This window comes from Galeopterus variegatus, unplaced genomic scaffold (genome assembly GCF_000696425.1).
Source record: "Galeopterus variegatus unplaced genomic scaffold, G_variegatus-3.0.2 Scaffold4686, whole genome shotgun sequence".
Taxonomy (NCBI): domain Eukaryota; kingdom Metazoa; phylum Chordata; class Mammalia; order Dermoptera; family Cynocephalidae; genus Galeopterus; species Galeopterus variegatus.
The window spans coordinates 143,178-166,047 of record NW_007730797.1 but is presented as its reverse complement, the minus strand read 5'-3'; the positions used below and the strand labels follow the sequence as shown (position 1 = coordinate 166,047).

General features: G+C 34.5%; 1 protein-coding gene across 2 annotated transcripts in view; it reads right to left on the bottom strand.

The window, feature by feature from the left end:
* Positions 1–22,870, bottom strand: part of UACA (uveal autoantigen with coiled-coil domains and ankyrin repeats) — a 49,768-nt gene that overhangs the window by 4,435 nt on the left and 22,463 nt on the right. Inside the window, exons 9-17 of one of the 2 annotated variants that reach the window (XM_008588149.1) lie at positions 22,080–22,117; positions 19,043–19,111; positions 17,888–17,995; positions 13,481–13,513; positions 12,873–12,971; positions 9,041–9,077; positions 7,933–7,985; positions 3,354–6,092; positions 1,435–1,587 (exon numbers count right to left, since the gene is read on the bottom strand). In XM_008588149.1, the coding sequence (XP_008586371.1) occupies positions 1,435–1,587; positions 3,354–6,092; positions 7,933–7,985; positions 9,041–9,077; positions 12,873–12,971; positions 13,481–13,513; positions 17,888–17,995; positions 19,043–19,111; positions 22,080–22,117 (3,329 nt within the window). The remainder of the gene's footprint in view (positions 1–1,434; positions 1,588–3,353; positions 6,093–7,932; positions 7,986–9,040; positions 9,078–12,872; positions 12,972–13,480; positions 13,514–17,887; positions 17,996–19,042; positions 19,112–22,079; positions 22,118–22,870) is intronic. The other variant, XM_008588150.1, reaches the window with a different exon arrangement.

Sequence of the window (22,870 nt, the reverse complement as noted above, 5' to 3'; positions counted from 1 at the left end):
TGCGGGTGCGACACCGAGGGTTGTGATCCCGTTGCCGGTCGCGGTACGGGCGCGACACCGAGGGTTGCGATCCCGTTACCGGTCACGAAAAAAGACAAAAAGGAAAAAATAAATAAATAAATAAAAATTTAAAAAAAAATAACTTTCTTCTATTCAAAAACAACGTATAACCAATTCCTACAGAATAGGAAAATATTAGCAACAATTTATATTTGAATGGGCCATGTTTTGTTGGGCATAACTTTGCGCGCATGCGCCCTGACGCGCACGGGCGACATTTCATGCACCCCGCGGCCACCATTTCACTAGCGCTCAACGGCACGTAGCTGCCAGCCTCGCCCTTCCGGGTCCCAGTGATTCAGCAACTTTAGTTCCGTATTCGCGTAAAGCCTCCCCACCACCTCACCCTATCCTTTTAAGCCCTTCTTATTGGCTCTTTGCTTGATCTCTCATATCAAAACCCGCCCTGCCTTTTTTCCCTATATAAGCTGTGCCGCCCTGCAAATAAACGGAGTTCCGGCTTTGACCACTCTCCTGGCTCGGTGGTGTTCTTTCTCGGCCCCCGGGGAGGAAGATCCTGGGGGGGAAGGGCCGTGCCAGCGACACTCATCATCCCGCTCAGCCCCGCAAGGGACCCCCGGCTGGACCGGGGTCTCTTCCCGCTCGGTTTTGTCGGCCTCTGGCTCAGGGAGGCCCGGCAATGTTTCACTTAGCATTTCAATGTATATTATTAGCTCATTCAATTGAAAATGTAAACAAACAAATAACCAGTTCTTAGTGTCCTATTGGATGGATGCAGAAGCTAAAGGTTATTCCACATCACTTGCTTTTAAGTGACAGGGCTTAGATCAAAGCCACCATCTTTAGCCTCTAAATCTAGATGCCTTCTTTCAATACATAAAGGAGATAATAAGTATCCAGAAGCTTTCCTTTAATATATAAGGATATAAGGCATAAGACCATAGAAATGCCTATCTTTACTCACAAAAGTAAAGAATTATAAAACACCTCCTCTAGTTTATGCCTATGGGACCAATATTTTAGAGTGTGTACTACAGTGAGAAAGATGCTGGATTTGGAGTCAGCCAGTCCCAGGTTTAAATTCCAGCTGTATGATCCCAGGCATACATACCCCAGGTATTTTAATCTTATTTTCTTAAGAATTAAATGGATGGAATAAAGCCTACTTTGTAGGACTGTGATAAAGATACACTTTAGAAATAATGTAAAATGTTTAATGTAGTGCCTGGTGTATAGTAAGCACCAAATAAATAATGTTATTATACCACCAGTATAGCTAACTTTTGGCAAAAATGATTACATTCTTGGATCTGAACACAGCTACCAATCAATTTGATTTCTAGCTTTATAAACAAACAAACAAACATGAACCAGCACATATCAGCGCAAAGCCCTGTGCATCTGGTTACTCACAGCCAGCTGCTGCTGCAGGGATTTCACTTGGTTCTGAAGAGTGTCAATCAGTTGGCTCTGCCTCTTGGTGGGGCTCCCGCTTGTGTAGGTGAGTTGGGAAAGGCCATTGAGTGCCTGTTTTAGTCGTTCTACATCATTAAGCAGCTCAGTTATCTTTGAAAAAAAAAAAGTATGGGAGAAATGTATTATTCACTTATTCATATATAATAAACATCTCTGCACAGAAATCATTCCTTATTTGAGACACAAACTTTTATCTTTATAAGCCAGAAAACTGAGGTATGAATATTGTCAAGGTTGTTATCAACAGTACATACAATATATAATTTCTTTAATTTAATCCCTCTCAGTTAATTCCTTATAAAAGTAATACCAAATTAAGAATAAATGTCACATATATTCTAAGATTTGAATATGAACTTGATCTTCTTACTTCTATATAATATAATAAATAAGTATCTTTGAAAGTATATAAACTATCCTCCAAGTAATGTCTGGAACACAGGAAGGTAGGGGTTATCCCCTCCAACAAAGTGTGAAAAGTGAAATCTCATCGCCTTTGTAAGTCTAGAATTAACTTACATACCTCGTTCCTTTCAAGAGTTGTATTATTTAAGACTACTTTGTTGTAAAAAGGAAAAGAAAAAATAGGGAAGCTATTTAGAGTAGTGGAAAGAGCACAGGCAAAGTCAGACAGATCTGACTTGTGTGAATTTGGCTAATATCCTTTACTTTTCTGAGCCTTAGTTTCCTCATTGGTGAAAGGTGGAAAATCTTTCAGAGTTAAGAAAATCAAATGCAATCATAAATACATGCCTGGTACATAGTACATGCTCAGTAAATGGCAACACGTATAAGTACATATTAATAATCAGCTATAATAATTATATATTACGATATTCATAACTACCTTCCAAACTAGCTGACTATTTAAATTCATGATCATATGAGAAGACATGCCAGACATTAGTACTTGTACCTCTCCACTGAGGAGGGCTAGGTCTGTGAGTGCTTTTACTCATCACTGTATCCCAAGCACCTGACACAAGGAAAGCATTTAATAATTACTGGTTGAATGAATAAAATTGCAGTCAATCTTCATATCCCCTCTCCATAGTACAAACTTTATGCAACTACCAGTTTCAAAAATACTGTTGAGTACCTATTCTGTAATGGTACCAAGAGAAGGAAAGATAAGTTATACACCCAGCTCTTACAACTGGTTGGGAAGATCAACCACATAATTCTAACACAGTAATATATATGTTTTGAATAGATGGCAAAGCCAAAAGAAAAACATTTATTTTGGAAGAGGAACCATTTACTGTAGGCTAGATTGAACAGTGAAGGTTTTCGGAAGAAGGATAAGGTGTTAAAGAATGTAAAGGATTGAACTCAGTAGAAATGAGGGGAATGGTGAGGGGACTAATCTGTACAAAGATATGGGGGACAGAATGTGAAATGAATTGGAGGACTCAGTTTACTGGTTTGAGTGAGTGGCAAGAACAAGTTCGGGATGCTACTCAGTGTCTGCTTTCTTGCAGCTCAGAAACAGCTTTTTTCTTCCTACTCTCCATCCCCATTTTTCAGATGCCATAAATCCACTGGATTTTGACTCTTCATCTATTAGGCAAGTGAACCTTGAGTCTCTCCATCTTTCCTCAATTCTTAGCTGTACCAGCTAAAGAAAAAGAAGTAAAAATGCTTTTGAACTTTGTCTATTATTTCACTTCTTTCCAATTTAGAATCTTTTGCACACCAATAGTCAAACTGGAAAGGTAGCATTTAATGGTCACTTTGATGATACCTTTGTAAACCTATCTGTGGAACATTATGGTAAGAGTCCTATTCTTCTTCTTCTCTGGGAGTTCTGCTCTGGGGTTTGCAGCGCATAGCCATGCAGGCTACTTTGTACCTACCTTATTATCTTTCGCTTCTATTTGTTTAGCAGATTCTTGTATTCTTCTCTGTAACTCTGTGATTGTTGTTAGGGACTTATCACATCGTTCCTTCTGATCCTTGATTTCTTGCTCAATGCTGAAATGTAGTAATTCCTTCTCATCTTTTGTAGACAGTTCCTTCTTTTTGGCATGCAGAGCCTCCTCACATACTTCCTCGTACTTCCTATTCAGATTAGCCAATTTTTCATTTAAATTGGAAATCTGTGTCTCCAGATCACTTTTTGTTGCTTTATACTTAGACAAATCAACTACCTCTCTAGTCTCTAATTTTTTTAATGCTTGTTTAGTATTCTGAACCTCAAACTGAAGTTTGGAGACTTCTTCAGTTTTGTTTTGGCTTTCTTCTTCCTTTTCTCTTAAGCTAGCTTTCATGATTCCAACTTCTTTCTCAAATGCCTCCTTAATCTGCAAATGCTCTGCCAGGGGCACAGAAGAATTCTTTTGATTCTCCAACAATTGATGCAGTTTGGTCACTGTCTGCTGCTCTTTCTCATAACACCTTTGTTTATTCTTCAGTTCTTCCTTTAGACTCTCGATTGTGCCATTAAGAGACTTTTTCAGAGCCTCAACCTGTTCCAATGGAACATGCTGTTTCTGCAAAAGATTCCGTGCTGCAAGTATCTCAGAAGTCTGTTTGGCATTTTCTTCTACTAGCTTCTCTTTCTCATTCTTTACTTCAGTGTACTTCTGTGTCAGGTCTCTTAACTGCTTGTTTAGCTCTTCTGTTTTTCTGCTTAATGCTCTTTCCTTTTCATGAAAATGCTCAATGAGAACATTCTTATCCTTTAAATCTTTCTGAAATGTGGCGATCTCCTTCTTTAACTTGTCATTTTCTTGCTTGCTTTTCTTGGCTTCTTCTTCCCTGACACTATACTTTTGTGTCTGCTCTGATAACTGTTCTTTCAGTTCTTTCTCTGTTGCTTTAAATTTTCTCTCATACTCTTCAAAGCTGTCAATTGGAGCATATTTTAGCTTAATGCATTCTTGTATTGTGTCAAGCTCCTTCTTCTGGGCTTTAATTTCAGCATGCAGTGTCACGATCTCTTCTTGGCCTTTTTTGTAATCAGCCAGTATCTCAGCATTATTATCCTGTACCTTTTTCATGCTCTTACTTACAGCACTCATCTTTTCCTTGTGCTCTTCTAGGCTGATGTACTCAGCCTTTATTTGGTTCTGAGTGTTTTCCAGGTTTCTTTTTAATATTTCATTCTCATCTTTTATTTTTATAAATTCTTGATTTATATTTTCAAAATTTTTCTTCATATCCAATAATTCTCTGTTAGTTTTATCTAATGTGTTAGTCAGTGCAGTTTTAATCTCTTCGTGGGTTTTAACTGGCATATACTGATTACTCATAGTCTTTTTCAAGTTAGTGTTTTCAGACATAAGTTCATATATTTTCTCTTGGTCTTCACCACATTTTTTATTAAGTTCAGATAGCTGTTTTTTATGTTCAACAATATTGGATTTCAGAGCCATTATCTCTTTTTCATGTTTCTCAGGAGGTACAAACACAGTTTCCAGGCGGTTGACATTCCTACTTAAGCTGTCATTTTCCATCAGCAATTTCTCCATTTCCAACTTCTTTTCTGAGTATTTTTGTGTTACATCTACAAGCTTTTTATTCAAATCATCAATAATTACATCATGTGACTTTTTCATTTCTTCATTTACTTTTAAAGGAACATAATGATTTTTCATTTCAATTGTTAAGTTATGTACTTGCTGGTTGAGGAGCTTATTATCCAGGGAAACCTTTTCTATCTCTTTTTGTAACGTCTGATTTTTCAGTGTTAACTCAGTGACCTTCTTCCCAAGTTCCCCTGATTTTTGCTCCAATTTGCCCTTGAGCTGTTCATGTTCCTCTGGTTTGACATGCTGAGCAAGCTTGGCCTTAACATTCTCAAGGTCTCTCCTTAACTGTCTAATTTCACTAACTGATTTTTCATATTCTCTTTCCGTCTCTACTAACTTTTTTGCTTTCTCATTAACTTCATTTGATAATAAGCTCTTCATGTTTTCAAACTTTTCCGTTGGAATAGAAAAGGCCAATTTTGCTAACAGTTCTTTTAACTGGCCTTCCATCTCCATGACCTTTCTTCCTTTCTTCTCTCGCTCCATTTCACACATACTAAATTCCTTCTGCAATCGTTTATTTTCTTCTATCAGCTTGCCTTCATCCCTCTTAAACTCTTCTGCTAACATCTCATTTTGCTCGATTTGGTTTCTTAATTTTCCCACTTCTGCTGAAGCACCTTCATATTTTGCTTTCATGTCTTTCAACTGATCCTTCAGTTCCTCTGTTAGTCTGTGATTCCCTGTAGCTGCTTCACTTGTTAGGTGCTCTTTAAGGGCAAGAAAATGAGTCTGCATTTGTTTAACTTTCCCTTCTGACTCATACATCCTCTTCTGCACATCTTTTAATGCATCTTCTAATTGCTTTATCTGTTCATCTGAATCCTCTTTCACCCTTTCACATTCTAACGCTAAAGCTTTGCACTCTGCCACCTTGTGAGCCAGTTCATTCTGGAGCTTGAGTCGGTCTTGTTTTGCTGAATCACAGAAAGTCCGCATTGCTTCTAACTCTTTCTTTAAAATTTCATTTTCAGAGTATGAGGTTTGACTGGGTAGAGATAGCTCCAATGGTCTTAACATAGATCTGCTTTGCATATGAGCTGGCATACCTGTGAAAGTACACTGAAAAGTAAAAAAAAAAAAAAAAAAAGACATCAATCACAGAAGCCTAAAGAAGACACTTATTATAAGTACTTATTGCCAAACTTATAGAAAGTTTCCACATCATCAGGAGTCAAAGGGTTCTCATACTAGTAAGATGGGAAAAAAAAAGTCACAGCACTGATTTTTGTGGTAAGAAAAACAGTTCTGGGTAGGATTTCCTTAATACGCTCAGAACATTTTCAGAGTTCTGTTCACTTAAGTCTATTTCTGGCAGAATAAAGAAGAAAAATAGCTTGGGCCTCTGGGCACTATTTTCTCTTTCTTTCCCCATTCATAACAGCTACCCAACACATGAATATCAACCTTATCAAAATATATTTAATATTTTTATGTTTTATGGTACATAACGTGCCTAGAAATTCAAATTCTGAAGAAAGCCATCAGAACCCTTGAATTAAAACAAGTACTACAATTGTAAATATGCAAATCATTTCATAGAATTATATATTATTTAAGTTCTAATAAGATATATGACTTCTAAAAACTCATTGTTAACTCCAATGTAATGTTCTTTAAATTATAAAAATATCACCAAAATAAACCCAGCTAGTATGGGAGTTGTAAAGAGAATGTCAGTCAACTCACAAAAAAAAATTTTCTTCTCTCAAATAGGAAGATAAATTAAAATTTAGCACATAATCTTAGTACAAAATTTTATTGCTATCTTGTTCCTTCTATTAAGTGCTGACAAAAGTACCTGTATAATTAAACTTCTCAGTAAAATAGTTCGCAAATATTAGAACATACAATCTTGAAAGACTAAATTTAACTATTTTTATTTTCCCCAAATATCTCTTTTGAAATACTAATTCATTGATAAAAGCCATATGCTATGAGTACATCCCACTAGTTTAATAGGCATGTTTTACTGTTATGCAGTTGAATCTGAACTGCCTTCCCCTGGAATAAAGAAAAGAAAATCGAAAACATGGAATAATTTCCCAGTCTCAGTCTGCTTTTAAATTATCTTTCAACTTACCAATTATCTTTAGACTAAGACTTTCAGACTAAAACCAAGAAATTACTTACACTGCTTTACAACTTCCATACTTGTTTTATTATAATCAAATATTTACCTAATCTTCTTAAATACTGGCTAGTTGATAACCATTCTCTCAATTTAGAATCTTAAAATTTTCCATCTCGAAGAGATCATAGACCTCATCTAGGCTAACTCACTCCGCCCAAAGACGAAAGTATGTCTCCGCCCAAAGACAAAAGTATGTAAAAAAAAAAAAAAGCCCTTAAAAGACTTTTAAATATTTATCAGTTCTGAAATCCATAGAAGGTGCTAGAAATGCAAACCTTGTAACTACTTGAAAGAAAAGGTGAGGAGCAGATAAAAAGGTAAGAAAATCAGACAACACTCTACCTCTCTTTCTTTATTTTGAGGTGAATTTCCAAAGCATAGAATATATATTCAATTGCAAGAAAAAATACATTTTGAAGCCAAAACAAATTACTTTCGAATTATTATACCTGTCTTCCCCTTTATATGAGCAAGTATGAAGTTAACTGATCGCTGTTAAAAAAAACAGAGGCTTACTAGCAAAGACAAAGAAATTGTAATTCAAATCTCTCATTTAAGTCACTATCATCAAAAACACTCTAGAGGGCACCAGAAACAGCAATATCTGCTTTTATTACACTCAAGAAAGCAAGACCAATTTTCCTTTGATAATGAAAACCTTACTCAAAATATATACATACACTTAATAAATACGATGCCATTGTCTTTTTTTTATAAAGGCACAAATATTTTCTTTAAATATTTTTTAAAATTAAAAAAAAGTATTACCTGTGAGTCTGTCATGTACATTTGACCTTGTTTGAGAAGCATATCTTCTTTCCCTAAATAAGTCCAAATAAATGATATCTTAAATATTCATGTCAAAGTAAGCTAAGTATTAATTTGGTGTTATTTCCTCTCCTTTATTATTCAAACAAAAGAAAAGCAGTAGGTACAACATAAAATTATTCTTGTTCTAAAATACCCATGTTTCCCTCCTTATTTCTATAAACATTAAGGAAGTATCTACAGCCTACTAACAATAGATACTAAATTAGTTTTTAGAAACAGAGGACTGTTAAACTAAATAGGCTACATGATTATTATAAAATATATATCTTACAATCAGTCAAAATAAAATGGAATTCTTTGAAATGTATAGGATAAATATTACTGCTGTGCTTAGATATTCACTAGGAAGAAACAAAGACAGATTTTCTAGGGCAATTGTTTAAAATTGGAGAATAAACAAAAGTGAAGGTGAACTAAGTATAGCCTTTTGAGGGGGGAAGAGGGCAGTGTATGTGTGGCTGGCCAGTACAGGGAACCAAACCCTTGACCTTGGAAGTACAGTCTTAAAATAATTAACACGTAAATAATTGTTTATGGAACTTATAATTTTAAATTGCTGACCTGCATTAGGATCAATTTCTCCAAGTCAGAAAACTATGTTTCTTTCCATAAAAAAACAAGCCCTAAACATCACAAGATAAATTTCTACTAATCAACAAGACAAATTTGGTAATTCATACAATACGTGACTTAAAAATATAGGTGGTTAAGGAAAATCAGAGCCTCAGTGATTACCAGACTTTATGTTAGAGGCTACAATAGTCATTTTAACCTCCTAGTTCTATCTGTTGAGGTATAACACACAAGTAAATGGATATAGGTGGTTAAGGAAAATCAGAGCCTCAGTGATTACCAGACTTTATGTTAGAGGCTACAGTAGTCATTTTAACCTCCTAGTTCTATCTGTTGAGGTATAACACACAAGTAGATGAGTGAAGTTTAGCAGCAGGAGTATCATGTACAGTTGGACAAATAAACAGGCATTAACATTCTTCTTTGCTTGAACTGGGTGAACTGTAATGATAATCTATACCTTCATACTTACGATTACTGAAATGACTTCCTGATCCTAAATGATCACTCTGAAATCAGAAGCATAAATTAAAACATTTTAGGTGAATGCTGCTTCATTTTGTTAAATTCTGTATCTATTTTAGCTCTAAATGGTCCAGTCATTAAAACCACATTTTTGACATTCCTTGTTTCTCCTGAGTATTATTCTACTGGAACCCACAAAAAGGTACAGCACTAGCAGCAATTAGAGAGAACAGTTGGGAATAACTATTTCACTAAGCATTTTAATAAAAGCAGCCAAGTGTTTCAAGGAAAAACTTTATTGCTCAAAACAAACAAAAAAAGTGAGCACCAAATTAACTGAAACAACTTTCAGTATCTAGTGTTTGCTGCTGCTTTACCTCAAAAGGAAGAAAGTGCCATATTTGCAACAAGGACTCATTTTACTTTACTACTGTTAGGAGCAGAAACCCTACTTCACTGACTATGAAATATTAGTGTAACCCTTTCAGAATTTACAAAATATTGATTACTTTTGAAGGCAAAAGGAGACAAAGAACAGAAAATAAAACTGCATCAAAAACCTGTACACAGTTAGTAATAAGTTCATCAATGCATCAGTTAGGAAAAAGAAACTTCAGATACTATGAATGGAAATATACTTGGATTGCTCCTTTTCCCAAGTAAGCCAATACAAAAAATCTAATACATAAATTAAAATATTATACTTAAAGAACACGGATATGCAGATGTAGTTCATGTTTGTGTATTTGGTTTTATTAGTACTAACAGCTATATATCAAACTTAGAGTTAGGTGACCAGTATAAAAATTTTCCACAGTTCCATAACTGAATTAGTGCCACCTCCGTTAATCCTTAGTGTTCCGAACATATGGAAAAATATCTGTAAGCTTAGTTAAGCTTTTTGTTCTATGCAATATTTAATACCAGAGTTTGCAATAACTACTAAATGGGCTTATCTTGTATTGGTGGGGGGAAAGCCAAAGCACATAGTAGTTCAAAATACTTAATTTGGTTTTATTACCTTTCCTTTATTACTCAAATGAAAAATGCATGAATTATAACATAAAATTAGCCTCATTCTAAAATATCCATATTTCCCCATATTTTATCTATAAACATAAGGGAAATACCTACATATTAAGTATTACACATAATTCACAATACAGTAATTCTGTTGGCAATTTTAAAAGCTTTTTAAGCATGTGAGATGATACACAAGTGGATATTCAATATTTGTAATGATGAATTCTTAGCTTTTAATGGCTACTTTCATAAATACTGAATTATATGTAAGATGGACCTGTAATTTTCTGCTTAAAAGTAAATACTCATTCCTAGTATAAAAATTCATCACAATGAATATGCACTCACTGAGGAAAATGTCCCCATTACACTGAATGGGAAAAGTTACAAAACAGGATGTACAGTATGTTCCCACCTGCTGACTGAGTAACAAAGAAATCCCCATTACACTGAATGGGAAAAGTTACAAAACAGGATGTACAGTATGTTCCCACCTGCTGATTGAGTAACAAAGAAAACAGGATGTACAGTATGTTCCCACCTGCTGACTGAGTAACAAAGAAATAATGCACAAAGGTCTGAAAGGATACTGGTCAAGTGCCAACAGTGCTAGGACTATAGGTGTATTTTCTGCTTTTAGTTTAACTATATTTTCTAATTTTTCTGAAATAAATATGTATTGTTTTGTTATTTTTAAAAAATGTTACTTTTCTATAGCTTATTATGACCTTATTGAAATTTACAGACTCAACAAACTAGACAACTAGAGTTTGTCCAAAGCTACAGAAAAATGTCTTATTCTTAGGACATGCAGAGAATCTACCTCTTAGAAGAAAAGTAATACATAAGTAGTAACCAAATTATAGGTGTCCAACTTTGGTGAATATTTCAAAGGCTCCATATATACACCTGCATTTTCTCATTCAAGCTATTCTAAGTGTAAAACCAGAATTGCAGTTAGAAGCCCAAAATAGCCAGATACCTGGGTTCAAGTCTCAGATCTGCCACTTACTATGTGTGAAACCTTTTCATGTGTAAACCTCTCTGTGCTTCAGCCTCCTCACTTATAAAGTGCAAATAATAATAAAACCTACCACATAGGGTTTATGTGCTTATTAATGCATGTAAAGTGCTCAAAGCAGTTCCTGACACATGGCTGGTGCTGTGAAAATGTTAGCTTTTACTAGTTTCGCAATTAACCTTAAAAAAGTCTTCAAATGTGAAAAAGATAAAAGCCACTACAGCTAGATCATTCTTTAGCTACAAAACTACGATTCTGAATAATCATTAGAATTTAGTCATATAAATATAAAAAAATGCTTTTTTTTTTGCTCTATTTCTAAAGATTTACCAATGCATAAGTCACCTGTAGTAAAGCACATAAATATTAAGCATATGGTAGAATGAATTTTTGCATATGTATACCTTGTGTAATCACAACCCAGATCAAGATACAGAACGTTTCCAGCACCCCAGAAGCTTCCATGGGCCCGGCCTGCTCAGAAAGCTCTCACCAAAGGATGGCCTCTATACTAACCCCCAACACCACTGATTAGTTTCATCTGCTTTGAACTTTGTAAGAATCAAATTGTGGAGTACATACTCTTTCTTTCATGCAACTTTACGTTTGTGAGATGAATCCATGTTTTACATTCTTTGTCACAGCTGTACACGTAGTCTTTTATTTACAAATAAAAAAATTACTTTTCGCTGTAGTCTGAATGTCCCCCAAAATGTGTTAAAACTTAATTCTCATAGTGGTGGAAGAAATGGGGCCTTTTGGGAAGTGATGAAGTCATCAGGGCCCTCATGAACATACTAGTGCCTTATAAAAGAGCTGAAGGGAATTACCTTAGGCCCCTTTCTGACCTTTTGCCTTCCACCATGTAGGACACAGCACTTGCCCCTTCTGCCATGTGAAGATGCAGCAATAAGGCCCACAACAAATGCCAGTACACCCTGATCTTGAACTTCCCAGCTTCCAGACTAAAAAATAAATTTCTGTTCTTTATAAGTTACCCAGTCTCAGGTATTTTGTTACAGCAGCACAAATGGACTAAGAACTATTTAAATATAACTTTAGAGTTATAACCCGCAATAAGGACAAAAGATTTCATAATGAACCAGCCACTCTCTTCAGTGACCCCCAGTGATGAACAACATTTATTATGGCCTTGCAAAATGAATCTATGCAGTTATAAGTCAAGAGAGTAGTTACCCTTGGTGTGGGAAAAGTGGGTTGTAATTGTGAAGGAGGCTTCTGGGTACTGGTAATGTTCTGTTTCTTGATCTGGAAGTGTTAAAATTGTGAAAATTCATCAATTTACACACTTTTAACAGTGTACACAAACCTTTCTGAGATAACCCTGCACATACCATCATTCATTTATATGATGTTTACCAACATAATCACTGCAAATTTACAAGTAAAAATAGGAAATAACAGTGTACACAAACCTTTCTGAGATAACCCTGCACATACCATCATTCATTTATATGATGCTTACCAACATAATCACTGCAAATTTACAAGTAAAAATAGGAAGTTTTATAAAGGCAAGGATGGACAACAGAAAAGATGAAACCAGAACCAAAACTAAATGTCAACTACACACTAATTAATTTAAATGATCTCACTTAACCTTTACAACTCTGTGAAGAGGACAATCATCCCAATTTTGCCAAAGAAGCAACAAGCTCAGAAAATTGTCTGAGGTCATACTATAAAGAACAGACTTATTCAAATTCACATCTGACACCAAGCCCCCTACCACTACCGATTATAAATTATAGAAAATAATTTAAGCTTTCTATACCTCAAAATATTTAAATCTATTTTTCAGAGCCTCAATAGTTCTTAAGCTTTCCTCATGTTGCTTTTCTTTAGCTGCCAAAAGGGACTTCAGTTTTTCTCTCTGAAATGAAAAGGAATAAATTCAGAGTAGTATTACCCTGTGCTTAAAATTGGGATAAAAATGTAGTTCGGCAACTGTAAATTGGAATTACTTTGAGGACCGGAGTTAATAAATTCTCCAACCTGGTGGATTTTAACTATTTGATAGTTTCTACAAATATACTACTAAAACATTCAATATATAAAAGTGATATGAAAAATTCAAATTTCTGTTATTTTAAATCAGTATTATCAGACATTTTCTTTATAATGTTTAGAATTTTACATCTTTTCACAACAAGTTTCACAGAAAATGAAACATTCAGAGGCAATAACAACAAAATGCCTATAATAACCCAGAGGCCACTATATTCAAAACATAGTTTTATAGTTATGTGTACGTTTTTGTTTGTAATAACCAGAAATAGAATCCTGGTCTCCATCCCAATTCAGGACTTAAGCCTCTACTGTAATATCATACTCAATTTACAAAACATTTTTACAGCTTTAAAATAAAATTTATCATCCTACCTCACTTTCAAGATCATCAGCAACCATTACTTCCTAAATTTAAAAAGAAAAAATGTATTTTAACTTTTGAAAGTGTATTTTATAAGCTTTTTTTTTCTTTTTGTGACTGGCTGGCATGGGGATCCAAACCCTTGACCTTGGTGTTACAGGGCTGCACTCTAACAAACCGAGCCAACTGGCCAGCTGATCAAAGTTTATTTTAAAAGGCATGAGCCTGACAAATATCTTTTTAAAAGACTGGCACATGTCTTTAAAGTTAGGGACAAGGATGGGAAAAGAAATTGTCTGTGCACTACCAACTCTGTTGTATGAGCTGTCATTCATTCTTCTTACTCACCAGGTTCAGAAGCAATTTTAACTCTTTTGAGAACCCATCAATCACCAACTCGTACTTGCTCTTAATCCTCATGTCTTTTGTCCACTCCCTCCTCTCCAATCCCATGGCCCTGACTATATAGTTCAGTCCTTTGTTATTACCACACACCTAAATTATTGATAACTGCCTTCTTTTTGGTATTAACTTTTTTTATTGTGAAATACATCACATATACATGAGTATAATGTGCTATTTCTATACTTTAAGTATTATTTAAAACATAATAAAATTAACTTCTGCGCCACTATCCTTGTATACTTGAAACAAATACACATTCCATATTTCTAAAGTCCAGGGTTAAATATACATGTTAAATGAAAATTGTTAATTCTCTTGTTCAAAGCTGCTATGTCATAAGCTGTCCTATGGAGAAGCCCTGATGGCAAGGAGCCAGAGCCTCTTGACAAGTCAGTGAGCTTGGAAACAGAGGCTTTAGCCCTTCAGATACTGGAGCCCCAGCCACCAGCTTGATTGTAACCTCATGAGGGACGTTGAGCCAGAACCACAATGTTAAGCCATCTCCAGATTCCTGACCCTCAGAACATGCATCAGATAATAAATATCTGTTGTTTTATGCCGCTAAATTTGAGGTCAACTTGTTACACATCAACAGAGTACTAATACACATTGCAAATCTGAAATTATCTTTATTCTATCCTCTCATTTGATTGGGCATTTATAAAATTGTTTTCTTAAAAATACTGAAAGCATTGTTCCAGTGTCTTCTCATTTCCAATGTTATGGTTGACAGATTCAAAGCCATTTTGATTTCTGATCTTTGAACACGTAACTTAAAATTCTGGGGAGGCAGAGAGGGCATTTGTAGGATCTTTTTCGTTCTCAGTAAAAGTTTCACAATGATTACTTTGGTGTGGACCTACCTTCATTGACTGTGGGTCTTTTCGATCTGGAAAAATCATGTCTTTCAGTTTTCTTGGGTTACTTTATTATTGATTTTCTTGCCTCTATTCTCTCTCTCTCTCTTTCTAGAACACCTATTATTCAGATGTTGGACCTCTCAGTCTGTTCTCCAATATTCCTGTCTTTTCTATTTGCCAAGTCTTTATGTTTTTCCTACACTTGCTGGCCATTTTCTTGGCTTTATTTTTCATATCATGTTTCCTTTTTAAAACATTTTGTTCTTAACTTATAGGTATAATAGCCTCTTTTCTCACTGAAGATAGTAATACTAGGCAGTTCTTGGTTTTCTGGTTTTTAAAATTTCCTTTCCCTGTACAATCCATTTCTTCTGAGTGTCTCTTGTGTTTGTTTAGATTCTACTTTCCATGGAGATGTCTGGCACCTTGGTTTCTGCTAATGTTTAAGAGTGCAGCACTTAAGAACTGACTAGAAGGTCTAAGCCTGTGTGTGACTAAGAGCTTTATTGCACGATGATATGGTTGGGCCAGCCAGCTAAGAAACCCCTCATTTCAGTGATTTTAAGTATTTCCTTCTTGGGCTGGAAAGATTCCTTTTAGAAGACTTCTAAACTCCTGTCTGGCTGGTGAAAAACTCACTGGAACTCACAGTGTTCTGGTAGCTAAGTGGGGGAATAAAAGGACTAGGAGGGTCTCAGCACTCAGAATGCCAAAATTCACTGTGATCTAGTGTTTTGTATGGTTACACCCATCCTCAGCTAAAATTAGTGTCCCTAGTTCAGATACTCTCTGTTTAATCTCTCCAGAGATTAATAAATCTCTAATCTTCTGTTGAGAGTAGAAGAGCAAAGAGGAATAATTGCACCTGAATGAAATGAATTAGGGGATTTAAAAGCTGTTCCTTAAACAGACTTTTAAACAATAATTCTGCTTTTACCCACAAATCCATAGGTACCTGGTACCACCAACTCCTGAGCCTTTTAAGGGTGCTGAGTTATAAATCACTTCACTTTCCCCATTACTGGTCTCAGATTCAGATTTCTCAAGTTTATTAAATCATTAATCATTATTTGTCTGCTTTCCAGATTCAACATTTTGTTACTGTGGCTTCCATCTGCCTTGAGTTGCATGTCCCCCCAAAACTTAACTCCCACTGTAACTGTTGAAGGTGGGAAATCCTATTATGATAACTGAAAGATAGGGCCTTGAAGAGGTGATTAGATTGTAGGACCATGCCATAGTGAATGGATTAAAAATGGTGGTCATGGGCATGGTTCTAAGGGCTTTAAAAGAAAAGCACGAGAGATTAGTCTCTCTCTACTCCATCATTTTTGCAATGTGATACACTACTGTCACTGTCGCCACCACCAAGGCTCTCTCTCACCAGATGCATTCCCTGGACTTCAGCCTTCCCAGCCCCAGAAACTGTAAGCAATTACAAAGTTTTCTTTGTAAAATACCCAGTTCCATGTACTTTGTTATAAGCAACAGAAACAGACTAATACACCATCCCTCTGTTTGACCTGAAGGATGCTTTTGAAATGACCCTTTGCCATCCTTTTAGTGTGGATGTGAATAAAAGAGAAAGTAAATGCATGTGTTAGAACTATTACTTTAACCTAGAAGTTACCGCTACCTTCAACCATACCAAAGATGGTATTTAATTTTTATAGTGAATATTTAATTTTACCAACATATTTTATCAATTTCTGGGCTCACCAGTGTTTCTTATATCTCATCTCTCTCCTCTGTGTTTAGGTTTCTTCATGCTGAAATACATTGTTTAGCAGTTCTTTTCCTGAGGGTCTATGGGTGGCAAATTATCTAAGTCTTTGAGAGTCTGAAAGTGTCTTTATTTTGCCCTAACTCTTAAATGATTGTTTGGGAATAAAAGTCTAGGTTGAAGGCTCATTTTTCTAGTATTTTAAAGATATGATTGTCTTTTCTTTTTGCCAATATAAATTCTCCTGTCAGTCTGCCTTTCCTTTCTAACTACTTTTAAGATCCTCTCTTTAAATCTAACAGAGTATAGTTCCACAATGTGGTATCTAATAGGTCTGTATTTTTATTTATCCAGCTTGGTACTCAGAGTGTACTGTCATCTGAAATCATCTTTTTCTTCAATTCTTGAAAATTATCAAAAATTATCTCTATTTTCTTCTCATTGGCAAATTTTAATGACTTTTTCTCATAGTGCTACATCTGGATGAATATGTAACACTATCTAGCAGTTTACTAATTTGTTCTTCAAGTATAATCAATCTAGAGTTTTTCCTGTCACAATTTTAATCTCAGTGACTAAATAAGGCAACTAAATCAACATATGGGGGAGAAGGAGTAGGAAAAGAAAGACTCAAAGATGACTGTAAGCTTAGCTCAGGTACTAAAGATAGTGGTTGTGCTCTTAGAAAAAAAAGGGGGGATCATTCATTTAAGGATAAGATAATGAATTTGTTTGGTGATACATTCAGTTTTAGGAAAATCTAAAATAGATAGCAAGATATTAAAGTGATAGAAAAAATTAGGACCAAAAGGACACAGCTGTACCAATCATGTGTTTACTTCTTACTTTTGAAATGTAAATATCTCACAAGATTTCACCTGTGACATGTAATGTGCATGATAAAATTTGTATTTAAGGAGTGAATGGATTATACTAGATTTCATATATTTTCTCCTTTAACTCTAAAAGTAACAATTTATGGATATTTCTTTTATTTCCAATTGTTTACACAACAGAGAATACAATACAGATTACTGCTTCAGGGATTCTACTCATAACAATGTTCTCTGGAATGCCCTCTGATTCCCTCTTGCTTCCTTCAAAATTCAAAGGAAATACCATCTCCTATAGGAAGTGCCCTCTCAGAAGTAGCAGCCCACAGTGATCTCTCCTCTCTCCCCTGAATGTCTCTTACCCTGTCCTTACCTGTTAGTTGGCATACGCTACTTTTTATATGACACTGAAAGTTTTATGTAAAGGGCCAAGTCCCTCGTGAGATATAACTCTCCTCAAGGGCAATGACGTAATTTTACCTCCTTTAGCACCCAGCACCATGACTTGATCTGATAAGTGATCATTAACAATGTTATTGATGACGATTATTGGTAATAAAAGAGTTCTTGGGTATTTTCTTTATGCAGATTATTTACCTCATTCAGCTGTAATTGTAAACCATTGACTTTATCCAATAGTATTCTTTGTTCTTGCTGAATTTTTCTCAACCTCTCTTTCAAATCTTCATTTTCAATCTCCAGATCCTAAAATAATAAAGGTAACAGGTGCTAGAACAATCTTAAAAAGAGCAATTCATACAAAAGAAATTTTAAAAAGCAGTTCGCTATCATACAGATATACACATATATAAAAATAATTTCAATGATACTCAAATGACAAAATCTATACATCAGAAATAATATAGAAAATTACTATTCTATGATATATAATAAATACAAGTATATATAAGAGAGCAAAATATCACTATTCCAATAAAGAAAAAATAAAAGCATCACCTGGAAAAAGAAAATAGCAGAAGAATATGCCATTTTAACTTTTGCTTAAAACCTCCCAAGTTTATGAGACTATTCTAATGCTTTTTGTTAAATTAATCATTTCAATGCTCTGATAAAACATAAAAAATACATAGTAAACTAAGAAAACCCAAATAAAACGATTTTTTTTACTATATTAAAAACAGCTATTCAATTTATAATTTAATGGCGTTCCAATCATAAAATAAATTATTTAATTATGGTTCCTTCCTACAATATAACCCACGTAATAATTTTTTTTTAAACTTTGACCAACATTAAAGGTAAAAAGCACTGCATGGTTAGTTTAACAAAATTATTTTTCTTAATCAAAATAAAAAATATTTTAAGAAAAAGTTCAGATTTTATTTTATTTACATTAATGACCATCACTTTTATCACTAATTTTCCAAAATGAACACAAATGTACGGTTTACATCACAAAACAGACATATTTAAATCAACAAAGAATTATATAAAGTTGTTAAATTATTTGCTTTTTCTAATATATATTAAAACAATACTTTCTAGGCCATATTTTTAATGTTATATAACAATTACATAATACAGACCCAAACATTCATAACAAGTCAATTCTTTTAGAAGGGATTGGGCAAGAAAATAGAATCACAAACCGTAACAAATTTCCCTTCCTTTCCCCCCACTCATTCGCCCACTTCTCCCACTCTCTTACTGCCTGTCTTCTCCCCTCATCCCACTACAAACAACACTGGAATTCTTATTAAAGAAAGATAACAAACTTTCTTTTCTACTTACCTGAATATTTTGATGCTCCCTCTGATTTGATTTCATGTTTACTTCATCCTGCATGTGTGTCAAATTTCGCTTTGGTAAAACATGAGAAAGCACAGGTTAGCAAATACAGGAATATAGAAAAGTATATTTTCCTCAATAGGTAATACACCCAATTAGTGATTTTCAATTTATCCAACATTAAATTTTGTTGCACATACACAAGGTGGCAGTATTTCCACGTAAAACCTCAAAATGGAAAGCATATTTAAGAATATAGGTTTTTAAATAAATCAAGTATATAGGAAGGCACTTCAAAAAGTTCATGGAAAAATAGAATTAAAAGATAATACAGATCCTTCCATGAACTTTTTGAAGACCTCGTGTATTTTTTAAATATTAAATAATAACAAAATTTAAAGTACTTATTGTTAAGTATACATTTTAACTAAAGTCACAAGTTTTTAAAAGGAGAATTTGTACTAGACAGAAGACAAAATTTTGTGTTATAAAGAATTGCCAACCACTCCCAAAGGAAGAGTTCAGTTTTTGTAAAATTTTTTTAAAAAGGAGGGGGAAGGGGAAGTCATATTAATTCTGAAAGACAATATGGAAATTATTTATTTCTCTAAGCACTGCTCAAATAAAATATCAAGAGGTGTGGTGAGGAAGAGACAGAGAGTCCTGTGACCTGAGAAACAGAAAAGACCTCTAAATAACTTGGTTGGGTATATATTGTTATTCCAGCTTAGAGATTTGCTTTAACAAAAACACAACACAATTATTAAACAAGAGAACAAATAACCTCCTCTTTATTGATTAAATCTACACAATAACTAATTTAGAAAGCTATTTCTTCCTTCCTTTTTGAGAATTAAAAAAAGGTACTGCTTTAATTCTCCAAGATAATTTTTTCATGTTTTGTATCACTTGTTTAGTTTTATTTAACCAAGTTCTTAAACAAACATTCTAATGAGTTTGGATCTAGAATTAAAGGAGCAGTTACCATTATAAAGATAATCTATACCCCACAATTTGGCCCAAAATACATTTCTAGCATCATTCCTTCTATCAAAGAATTGTTCTTCAGGTGGAATGTGATGTCTTTTCACAGCCCACCTCATTACACCACTTTCCTTCCCGGCCTTCCCTTCAGAATCCTTACCCACTGCCTCCATTCTCCACCCCACTCCATCTCAGACATACTCTAGCAACCCTATCCTTGTAGATCCATCTTCCTGGCAAAGCCTTATCAGCACACTAAAAGAATTTCTCTGGTACCTCTGGCTACATAGCAGTGATCACATGCGCCACTGACTGGGGGCTCACATCCTGCCTTCTGCTATCTGTTAGTTATTGGTGGATACATATCCAAAGTCCTTTCCATACAAGGTCCTTCTTAATTTGGCACCCAGTTACTTTCCTAGTATCTTCTCCTGCTCCCTCCACATATGCACGTCACTCCTGTCACACTGGCCTTCTATTAACCCACAGACATGCTCACCTGGTACTTGCCCTTCCCTGGGCCTATGATGCTTCTCTCACAAAGTCCCTACCCTCTCCTTCTTCATCCCTTACTCCTGCTTGTTTTTCTTCACAGCATCTGCTATGATACTAAATATTCATTGGCTTACTGTCCATCTCTCTCACTAAGTTGGGAGCTCCACGAGGGCAGGGACTTCATACACAGCAATACCCCCAGCACACAGAACAGAAATTGGCACATTGTTAAGTGTTTAACAGATATGTGTTGAACAAACAACTGAATAAGTCTTACTTTTACAACTATACTGTAGGTTTCTTGATAATAGGGATTACATGCACCAGAACAAATCCTATTTCCAGCAGATATTCAATAAATAATGGAAAAACAGGAATTAGGAGCATTGTTCCTTGTATTCACTTAGATAACCACTGGAGCACTGAGAAAGGTACCATTCCCATATTAAAATTCAATAATTCTTTATTTTAAGTATCTGTATATGTCAGAAGTCATTTTTCTCTGATTCTTTGTGAGATAGCTGATACAGACATAACAATGCACATTTTATTTAGCTATACTCCTACTTAGGTTACTGAGGAACAGAGGAGAAGTTTGAAACGGTTGCTCCAGATAAGAAAAATCATGTCAACAGACATGACTCATGCATGAATGTATTACTTCATTCTGATAGATTGAAAAGAAAAATAAGCTTTAATATAGTTTTCTGATTCAGGTGAGAGGTAGAGAAATGATGCAGAATAATGATCAGAATTGCTCAGAAGGTGCCTGATTACTTTCTCTTCAGGGTTTGAGAGTGCTCAGGCTCCTCTCACTAGAGAATAGCTGTAAGCCTGAAAAGGAACAGCCAGCAGAAGAGGAAAGCTGCCTACACTAGCTTTTGAGCCAGAGTGCTGTAAACCAACCTCACTTACTTGAACTCAAAGAGATGAGAAGAAAACAAGATATTTACTCAAACTGGGACACAACACCAGGGTTTAAATAGTGATATGATAACAAAATTAGTATAAGGTATGAATTATTTCATGTATTATGTTATGTTTAAAGTCCTCAAATACACACAGAAAAAAAGACTGAAAAATGTTAACAGTAGCATTGAACATAATATATAATCAGTTTTAAACTCTGTTTTCTTCATATCCTATTGTATTGAAGGAATTTCCCCATAACAATAAATATTTCACTCTGTTATGAAAGGAGAAGAGGGGGAAACTGTATATGATCTGCCAGGCTAAAATTCATCATTTAAGAATCTCAACAAAGTGTAATATCTCATACTTGAAATGGTTGGATGTTCAGGGCCCCAGTTAGAAGGTTTTTTATTTCCCATTGGAGACATCTGTTATAATTAAGATCCATTGTCTCAAACTGAGTGATAGTATCTTGAAAGGACCTTATAGTCTTAATACCTAGGTTCTAAATGGGCATAATTAACTGAGGAGAGAGACAGCATGCATTTGAACTCAAAAAAGTTATGCATAATCATTAACTAGTTTTACTAAGCACTTTACTTAAATTGCACAATACATATAATTTTTAAAAATTAAAATTAATATCTACCTGTTGCAAAGATGGTCCTTTCTTCCAAAGTTCTCTCCCTAAAAATTTAAAGAGATAAAGAAAAACAATGAAACAGCAGGTTAACTTGGGTAGGTATGAATTTCTTAGCTATATAATTAAGTCAATATTAAATAAATACATTTTAGAGTTTCCTCTAAAGCTTACTAATTTTTAGTTTTATTTCCAAAACTTATTATGGTAATAGAAATGGTATTATTAAATACCATTTTTGCCTACCAAATTAGCAAAGTTTTTTTTTTAATATGAAAATATTCAGGTAGATAATAATCAATGCTAGGGAGGGGAGGCAGGTAAAAAAAAATGGGAAATTTAAAACACTCCTAAATTAGAAGGCAACTTGTCAATATATGCCAAAAGCTGAAAGAAATGTGCAAGTCCTGAATCAGTGATTCAATTTCTAGGAATTGATCCTAAAGGGATAATAAAAATATGTTAAAATATTTACATATAAGGACAGTCACTACATTGTTATTTGTATTAGTAAAAAAAAACTGTAAATAAACACCACCTATAAAAAATTCCTTCATTAAATGAAGTTTAAATAAATGGAAGCTTACACATCAATAAAAATCATACTGTAGAAAAAATATTTATGAGTGTAAAGCCTTCAAAATATATTACATAAAGTAAGCTACAACTCAGTATTACTAGTGACCTCAATTTTATGCATAGGAAAAACACTGAAAGTATATTCTTCAAAACATTGATAGAGGCTCTTCCACGGTAGGATGAGTAACTAACTTTACTCATTGTGCTTTTCTGTATTTTCC